General features: G+C 36.9%; 1 protein-coding gene across 1 annotated transcript; it reads left to right on the forward strand.

The window, feature by feature from the left end:
* The first annotated feature begins 152 nt into the window (after nt 1-152).
* On the forward strand, nt 153-9,227 carry GNPTG (N-acetylglucosamine-1-phosphate transferase, gamma subunit). The gene is made up of 9 exons (XM_009708749.1): nt 153-215; nt 2,345-2,399; nt 2,523-2,606; nt 3,664-3,757; nt 5,311-5,425; nt 5,982-6,064; nt 6,333-6,461; nt 7,880-7,961; nt 9,028-9,227. Exons 1-9 carry the CDS (start codon nt 194-196, stop codon nt 9,150-9,152), a joined length of 789 nt encoding a protein of 262 aa, XP_009707051.1. The 5' UTR covers nt 153-193; the 3' UTR covers nt 9,153-9,227.
* Nucleotides 9,228-9,868: the final 641 nt, after the last annotated feature.

Consider the following 9,868-nt stretch of genomic DNA (forward strand, 5'->3'; position numbering starts at 1 on the left):
CTCCGCCGGTGGGCCCGCGGGCGGGGGTCGCTGCTCCCCGCGCGTCATGCGTGGCTGTAGGCGTCGGGAGAGTCAGGTAGGGGAGGGTATAACCACAGCCAGATGCGTAACTCCGTCTTAAACATTTAACTTTCCTTCTTTTGAAAGGCTGAATAACCCATTCTTGCCTCAGACAAATAGGCTGCAGCCAAAGATGTCCCCGTCTGCAATATCAGGTATATGCAAGCACTACCTTTTTTGTACAGTTTTCATCATTTAGTGATAGTCATCTGCAAAATAGTCTACCTTGATTTTGTGCAGACAAAGACTAATTTTACTTGTCATTTTATGAGCATCATGGAAAATAAGCATGGGCAAATATGTTTTATTGTGCTTATGAAGGGTTAAAACCTGGATTAACCTCTTTGGTGTTCCTTGTCCTGGTGCTGTTTGGATGGCTTTTGTCACAGTGCTATTCATATGTTTTATTCTGTGTTTTTTGAGCCCGTCACAGATCTTTCTGATCCTTACTAAAAACTTTTTTCCTCTTAAAACAACCCCTGACATCCTTGAGATTGTCATATAAAAGTAATCCCATCATCTGATAGTACTTAATAGTCAAAAACTGTTCTAAAAAAACTTCCAGGAGTAGTCTTGGAACAAGTCACAGAGGCTCAGTTTCACACACGAAGCCTGGGTGCTGCAGTATAAATCCACCACTTCAGCAAAATAAACGGAAATCTAAAAATTTCTAGGCCTTATACGAAGGACACGAGGTAAAATAAGCACTGAATGCAAGGAGCAAGCAAAAGGAAATAACTCTTGTCTCTCTGCTAACATTAGGCACAGACTTAAACCTTGTTCAGGTTCAATAAAAGCATTTTGGTATGCTAAGATTGAATGTGGTTATGCTCAGTGTCTTCTATCACGTTTTATAAACCCAAATCAAATGTATTAATTCTGCATATACTGCATGTGAAAAGTGGAATAGTTAGAAATAGAATTAGTAATAGTTAGAATGCTGAATGGAAAGATGCCCCAAAATAGCAGGAAAAAACTTAAAAGGACAGTATGCTAGAGAGCCTTCTTTCCTGGATGTGGGAATTTAGCCAAAACTTGGGAGTGTCTGTGGAACTACAATCTAAGGCATGGAACCTTGTCTTGTACAATTATTTCTTTAGCACAGAAACCTTACTCGTGCTTTTGTTTTACAAGACAGCTGAGGTAATAGTTCTTATAATTTCTCTTTCAGAGCATCTGGCCAGGAAGTGGAGGCATGAGTTTAATGTATTCCTCAGGGACATTCAAATTTGCTTTTCTTCCTCTGTGGAGAGAGCATCCTAATCACTAAGGCATAGATTGCATGTAGTAGAGGGGCAAAGCCTTTGGCCAAGCCTGTGGTAATCTGTAGAATGAAATGCAAGATCATACAGTCAGAAAAGTCACATGTGAAAGAGAACCTGCCTGTATCCCAGTGGTTAGGGTGTTCCAGAGGGCATGATTCTGGTGATCTGATCTTTTTTTCTAGGATTGTTTGTCTAGATCTTTGGGAAGAAGTACATAGGCAATCCTGGCAGTAGGGAGTTAGAATCCAGGATGGGGTTTAATTTTATTTGCTTTGTAATCTCTTTTCCTCTCCTTTCCTCACAAATATTTAGTCATTCCATGCAAAATTACCTTAAACAAGGGACACCGAAATATCCCTGTAGCAGATAGCAGATGACCCCTTTTTGAATAACAAGTTACCTGTCTTGGATTCCTTTGACAGCAAGGTTGGAATGGTTGATTCTACAAGAGTAGCATTGTAACTGCTGACCTGTCTGACGGTAAAAGGTTTATCTTGTTGAATACTAACTAACTGGATCAGACCATGAAGGCAAATTGTGAAAAGGGGTATCTAGTTCGAGAATCTCAGTGGAACTTAAATATGCAGCACTGTTGACATTCTGAGCAAGTAGGCTTTCGTAGTATAAAATTGAGGAGTTTGGATGACTTTGGGGACAGACAGCTGCCAAACAAGAATTCTAGTGATTTCAATATTAGATTTTGGCGAGATCTGCACTGATGATTCCTTTTATGGATCTGACCTCCAAATATTTGTTTGTATACAGGTTTCTTATTTCTGTCATAGAAAGAGGCTTATCTATTTCACTGAGTTTTGAAGGCAGAATGTTAAAGATCATGATGCAAACCAATATAGCAGTAGTGGGAACTTACAGTAATCTATATGGAAGAAACAAATTTCCTTATGCGCAGCAGAGAAATAAATTTGTCACATGCACCTTGCAGTTTTGTCACTGCAGTAACTTGCTTAAATCTAACCAAAACATTATTCTTCCTTGATGTCATTTTATGGTGTTTTTAGGCCCTGCACATCTGTTTAGGCTTGCTGGCAAGTGTTTCAGTTTTGTGGAATCCACGTGAGTAATGGATTTGGATATTTGATTCTATATATTTGTTAGGAACGAACTAGTTTTTTATTTCAGTCTGAAACATTTATTATTTTCTTCTTCTTTTCTTTTTTTTTTCTTTTTCCTTTTAAGGTACAAGTATGAGTTTTGTCCTTTCCATAATGTCACTCAGCATGAGCAGACTTTTCGATGGAATGCCTATAGTGGGATTTTAGGGTGAGGCTTTTAGACCTTTAAGTTTTATATATGTTGTTAGCAGACCATTTTATAGATTGTCAAAAAGGATGCAGTTTTAAAATTAAGATTCTTGTATTGGTCAGCTTGGGTCCTTGTAGTTCCCAAGGTGTTATGCGCAAAAATACCCCGTCTTGAAAAATTCAGATTTTTTTTTGTTGTTGATGAATACTAACCTCCTATTTTAGCTGGAGGCTGATTAATAACCGGTGCCAACTGCAGGTGTGATATGTTCATGTGAGAAATTCAATAATGTATAACTACAGATTATATTTACAAAGATTTCATGTCTGTTAACCATTTTCACTTTGAGTTGAATATAACCCTATTAAATGAAATCAGTGCTTTATGCCTAGTGGTTGTGTTAAACATATTTAATAAAAGGTAATAAAAGACTTTATATAGATCCAAAAAAGTATCCCAAAGTATTCAGAGACCCCAGAGTATCCAAATCATAAGACCTAAAATAAATTTAATTATAAACCAGAACACTGCTTTAAAATTACTGCCTTTCTAAATATTTTGTATATAGACATCTCTTTTTTTCCTACATGCACAGTAATTAGTGAGCCAATATGAGAGAGAAAGGGTACATCAAGATGCTGAGAGTATCATTGGCTTTAGGACTAGCAGAAGTAGAGACTATTTTTTGTAGGTGCTCTCACCAGCACTAAAAATCCTGCAAACAATCTGAATTGCACAGGGTATTTAGCATCGTGGACTTTGTTGTGGGCTTGATCTATAAGCTGTATTTTATTGGATTTAAACACGGATTTGTAAATGCAAATGGTTTGCAAACTGAAAGCTGATCCAAAACTGTGCTCTCAAAGTAATGTTGATGTGCCCTGTATAGAAGCCTGGATAAGAAGCTACACTGTCTATAAGGTCTTGGCTGTAAGAAATGGAAATACTAAGACGACAAAAATGAAGTATATACAGTTAAATTGAACGTGGTGTAAGGGTATTCCTGGTTTTCTTCCTGACTCTTCACGTTTTCGTCTCCAGTATCTTAAAATAAAATTATGTCCTGTTTTTTCAGAATCTGGCATGAATGGGAAATTGACAACAACACATTTGTTGGAATGTGGATGAGGGAAGGAGACTCATGTGAAACTAAGAGCAGACAGACAAAGGTATAATAACCTAGACTATGCTAATTCAGACAGCATGATTGTCTACACACGCTCATGACACTCTACAGACTGAAACATTTCTACCTTGAAGAAGTCATCGTTTATGATGTGATATAAAACATGAAGATGAATTCCTGTAGGAGCTAGGTGAATGGATGGAGGAGGGAAACTAAAATCAGGATAAAATTTTGAAGTTTACTTGTGTATTCTCATTGTTTACTTTTAAACTCTTTTTTTTTTTCCCTTGTTAGAGTGGAATATTCTGGTATTATCACTACCATAGAAACATACAGTGCTTTGTAATTTGTGTCAGGAAAAATAGCAAGAAAGAGCTATTTGTTGAATTCAAGATGCCAGCCTGTTGTGCTAAGAAGATCCAGAAAAAAGGAGGGAAGAGAATTAGGCAGTTAACAACAGCATGCTGAAAAGCTAAGTAAGGTGTTAAAACAAGAGCAGAGGGCATGCAAAGAGAATTAAGGAAACAAATATATGAGAGTGGCAGAGGAGCAAACTCAAGAGAAACAGGTTCTAGTGTGAGTACATTTTAAAGAAAAAGTAACAATTCTTCTTTTGTGGAGTGGTTAAAATGTTCCTTTTCACATTCTAACAGTCTCTGCCAAGTAACTATTCAACTGGAAGGGTAAGGAAGGATGTCTTGAGACTTGCCCAACATGTGACACATGATTTACACATGTCCTTTATCCTTTTATTCATTAGTGTTTTCCTTTTTCCACCTCCCGTTTCAGTGTGTTATACAGTTTTACAGATACAATGAATTAAACCTCACATTCCCTGGTGATGTAGATTGCTATTGTGAAGAAGCGTTAAAGATAGCGTATAGCTCACAACAGGCTGCTTTTCGTGTAGAAGATGCTTAGGTATTACAATGGTGGGTGACAGTACAAGGGATATATAGTTGGAATAATAACTAATGTGAAGATGGGATAAGGGACAAAATATCTTGGCCAAGGTGAAAATATTCTGTACTGTAGTGGAAGTGCCTTGTTAACATCTTTATCTCCCATAGAGGCTGCAGAAAGAATTACTATTCTTGCATGACCTTAGATACTGTGATTCAGATCTTTCACTGGCATTTAGTTTTGAACAGACATAAAATTCTGGTGCTGCAAGTTTAAAGATGAAAACAGATTTCTACAGGCTAGATGTGTATTGTTCTCTTTATTTAGCACGTTGGTCAGAACTAAAATTTGTTAGGTCAATTATGCTTGTACCAGAAGAGGTTCTAAAGGGTGTCCTATTCACCCTCCTTTTTACTCTCATTCTTACTGGAAATATGGTGCCTGGGAGTCCAAGAAATAATGATAGGTGGGGGGATCATTTCCCATTAGAGGAAGCAATTTTTCACATTTGATAAAATAATTTGAAGATATACTTGCTATGATTCTTTTTCTGTGGGTGACAGCACTGGAAGCTTTGACATGACATTATGTACAGAAATGCATCTGCTAGCATTGGAAGACATCAAATTGATCATCAGTGCTGGTCCTGTTTCATGTGGAGGTGTTTCCCTCATCTTTGTTACTGATGTTTAGGTTCATCTTCTTTGTGGAAAGAGCAATAAATTGGCTTATGTGTCCGAGCCGAGTACTTGTGTTTACTCTCTGACGTTTGAGACTCCTCTCGTGTGCCATCCCCACTCTCTTTTAGGTAAGATTTAGAAAATCATTTGTGTGTGCAGCAGCTCGCGTATTACGCTGACCTCAGAATGTAATTTTTACGTTCTTTGCATTTGTAACTTGATGTGAGTATTAAATGTAACATATAGTACAAAGTGTATTTTAAATTCCAATTATTATAACATAGGTATTTCTCAAATAAATTGTCATTGCTAGCATAGACTCAGCAAGTGATTTTTTTTTTTGCCATTGTCTTGGTCTGATCATAACAATCAGACCTGTAGTATCTACTCATTTACTTACATTACAAAAGAGGAGAGCTCAGTTGGAATTACATTCAACGAGGAAATTTGAGGCCCTCTAGCTGGAAATAAGAGAATAATTTTTGGTTGGTGGCATTCTCCAGAAACTTTAAATGTGTGAAGTGGAATTTAAGTTTAACCCAGCTCTTGAAAGCAGTAGAGACTATGTACTGTATAGAAACATTGAGTTCTTAAAACAAATACGCCTGCCTGCTACTAGAAGAGCATTTAACTAATGCAGGACAGTGCTGTTCGGTTTTACATGGTTTGAAATCTATTTTTTAGTTTATCCGACTCTGACTGAAGCACTACAAAGGAAGTGGGATGAAGCAGAGCAGCTTCTGTATGATGAACTAATAACTGACCAGGTTTGTTAATTTCTTCCAACTCTATGGTAAAGAACAATTACTGTCAAATAGCCAAGCCTGGCTTCTGCAATTTCTCCTTTTGGAATGGATGCATTTATTCTGCAGTTAGCAAACAGGAATTTTTTTGCTCTGTAACTCCTATACGAATTGGTAATTGTAATGTTTTCTACAGTGAAGCTTGAAGAATTGGAATGGCCAGTGCAAATTAAAAGCAGAGATGAGAGTCGGGCGGATTGATCTGTTGTCTTTTGGAAACTTTCTTTTTTAGGGATACAAAAAAATACTGAAAGAGATTTTTGAGGAAGCCGGACTTCTAAAAGCAACAGAAGAAAAGGAAGTTGAGAAACAAAGTAAGAAAATAAGTCTGGAATTTGAAACAGTGGAGAAGTGCAGTAAGGTACGGAGCATAATATTTACAACGTGGAATTAAATTGCTATCTTTTTACTGGATGATAGTATCAGCGTGACAGCGTTCTGCAAATACTCTTTGGATTCAGCTGAAATCTGTTCATGGGATTATCTTTTCTGGTTTCAGTATGTAACAGTCTGTGTACAGAGTGATTTGATATCTTTATTCTGGCCCTTAAACCAAAAACAAGCCAGCACAACTGCATGCCCAGTAAGAAGACAGAGGGCGTATGTAGAAATTAGGTGCTTGGGTTATGAACACCTTGTAAGTACTCTTTCTGGGGAATATCAGACTAGAAATAGGAAGAAATTACTAGTGAAAATAAACATGTAACCAGCCTTGGGAATGTTGACATGTCTCTCTGTGGATAATTACACAGACTTGTATCAGAATGCTTTGGCTGTTACACAAGCAAAAGGCAGAATGATCTATGCTGTGTCCATTTCTGAATGGCTTTCATGTACGTGAGCAGTCCTTCTGCAACAGAATCAAAATGGCAAAAACAGAAGGTGTGCTCAGCTTAAAAGAGTGCAAGGTGAACATCAAAAAAAGAGCATGGAAGGGAATTAATTCTTTATAGTGCAGAGAAGAAGCTGCTGTTGCCATTTCATTTGAAAATGTAGCAAAGATAAAACACCACATAGTAATTACTGAATATAACCAAATAAACTGTGTTTAAGCTGAATATACTTACATAAAGATCACCATTTTGATGTGGTACTGTAAGGAGCTGGAATATTCACCTTTTTTTTTCCCCCAATAGTTAACAATACAGTATTTAATAATTTGTACTTCTTTTTCTGGGTTCATCACAGTGTCATTGACATAAAGTTGGCTGGTTTGGTAACCACAGAATCTTAAATAGTTAATCTTTTTCTTGATTTGTGTAAAAAACAAAACACAATAAAAAATCAGGGCTTCTTTGAGATTTCAGATATGTAGTTTGAGTCTTAAAAGTACTACGCAATTCCTGGCTCTGTAAGTTAACAGAAACTGCTGAAAGCGAGAACATGAAGTTACTAGGTCAAGAGTTGAGGAGGCAACAGATTTCCAGGCTGTAGCATTGTGATACAAAATAAAATAAGGCTGGTCCTGAACCAAACTTATGAATGCAATTTTGTGCTATGATAAAATGCTAGTTGGAGGATAGATCCGAAATAGTTACAGAAAGCACTCCTAATTTTTACTCTTAGGCCTGGAGAAAGCTGGGTCCTGTTTTGGCAACATAGAAATATATCTTTTTATAAAAATTTGCACCTTGTTCTTGGAATAAACAGTTTATCTTTAAGATCTTTTATGTCAAAAGCTGTAACAGCTGTGCACAGACCCATTTTTTTTATAAACTCCCATTTTATGTATGCATTTGGAGAGTAGGAAAGCCGTTTTAAATGTATTTTCTTTCTTAGGAATACAAGCAACTTTCTAAAGAAATAAAAAAACTTAAAGATTTATTAAGTGAGCACGGTATTGCATACAAAGGAAATTCTGGTGAGTTTTTTGGTATCGTTCTTTTTCATTATTGTCTATTCAGAATGTGAATAGCCAAATGTTGGTTTTGGTTACAGCAAGGATTAAATAATCTTGTTATATACAGAGGTAAAATTCAGTAGACAAAGTTTTTAGTTATGTCTTGATTCCTGTGCAAGAGGACTTATTTTGCCCCCCAAAAAATCTGTTGATTACTGAAATTTTAGCTTCATAGAAAAATTTTGACTGCTGTTGTAATTGAAGTTTGTCTCTAGTACTTAAGGTGCCGAAGAAAAAGGCAATCAGTGTTACAGTATTCGCAGCACATAAGCATCTTTTAAGTAACTCTGCTCTCTGCATAGTCAACCACAAGGCCTGACTTCTTCAAGAGTACTTGAAATGTTCTCTGTATCTGTTTGAATTGTTTTTATCCTTTCTGAGTCACCTTTTTTTTTCTCCTCTCTGATACCTATTAGGTAAGTACCATATCACATACAGTTTTTAGTAGGAAAGGCTAGTGGTGGCGATGAAGAAGCAAGGCTTATCTGGATTAATTTCAGACAGTTGGGTTTTGGTTTTGTTGTTGTTGTTGGGATTTTTTTGTGTCTTCCCCTCATTCCTTCCAGTCCGTTGTGCCCATTATTACGTGAACTATTTGTCTAAGGAGGATTTAATTTCCCCGAATATATATTTACACCTTTTATGTTCAGAATTGGCACCTCAAGAAAACAATGAACCTTTGAATTAATTAAATTAGCTTAACGTTAGTGGCATACTTAATTTTTTCTTCTTTTTGTTTTGAGAAGCTTTCTTTTCTGTTTTTTTAAACTGATGACTTTCTTTTCTCGGGGAAACTCATGATACTAGAATTTTTGTAAAACATTTTATCTGCATATTTAAACTATTAACTATGTAACTTGCACAGTATTTCTGCCTGTTGGGTAGTTCATTGAGTTATTGCAGATTAGAACCGTATAATCAAAAGCAGAATTCACAGCTTACTGTAGATGACTTAGTGAATTCTGCAACAAAAATGTTTTGGCGTTTAAAAGCAGAAATAACCAATGTCTTAAACTAAATATTACAGCTGAAAATACCAGTGCTGAACACGTAAGTCTCAAACTGGCAACTGCAGTGACAGCTGTTCTTAATGGGTCAAAGGATGATGAGCACCTGCATGGCGATACAGGAATTTGGAATGACACTGTATGAAGAAACTTGTGTGGTAAACAGGAAGTTCATACGGAATGTCAAGCAAGTTGAACCTGTATCGTGGCACTAAGATGATGTACCTTCTGCGAGTATTCTTGACTTTCTGAATTTCAGCTCTAAAGCAAAGGGAACATAATGGAGTGAGGGCTCGCAATTACGGAGAGCAGTTGGCTAGTTTCTGAGAACATTTATAAAAATTCTTTACTAAGGCCACTATTGCACATAGGTTTACTGATTCTGTGTCTCCAGTCCCAGCTTTATTTTCTTTGATCAAGCATGGTAACAAGTGGTGTAAATACAAAATAGTTTAAGACCAATGCTGCCGGATGCTGTATGAAAGGTAGTAAGTACAATATTAAGAACATGTTATTTCATCTGTATGCTAAAATGTTTTCTGTGCAGACTTTTAGCAGAAAAAGAAATATTTTCTGCCACAGCAGTGCATAATTCACCGCTCCACCCGTGTTGAGAGCTTGATGTCATCCTTGGATAGCAGGTGGATAAAATGAAAGCTGTTCAGGATCTGACAGAAGGGTGCTATGAAAACACCAAATTGTTATAAAAGAATAGTTGTGTTAAGGGCATAAATGGCAACTCTCGGTATGTAATATGGAATAAAACAGACTCCTCCAACCCAAGCTGTGGAAGCACTACTGAAAACGGTCGGTGGACGCCGAGAAGGCCTCCTCCTCCTGTCCTGTTCGTGAGCCTGCCGG

The sequence above is a fragment of the Cariama cristata genome, unplaced genomic scaffold (genome assembly GCF_000690535.1).
Source record: "Cariama cristata isolate BGI_N322 unplaced genomic scaffold, ASM69053v1 C11583512, whole genome shotgun sequence".
NCBI classification, from domain to species: Eukaryota; Metazoa; Chordata; class Aves; order Cariamiformes; family Cariamidae; genus Cariama; species Cariama cristata.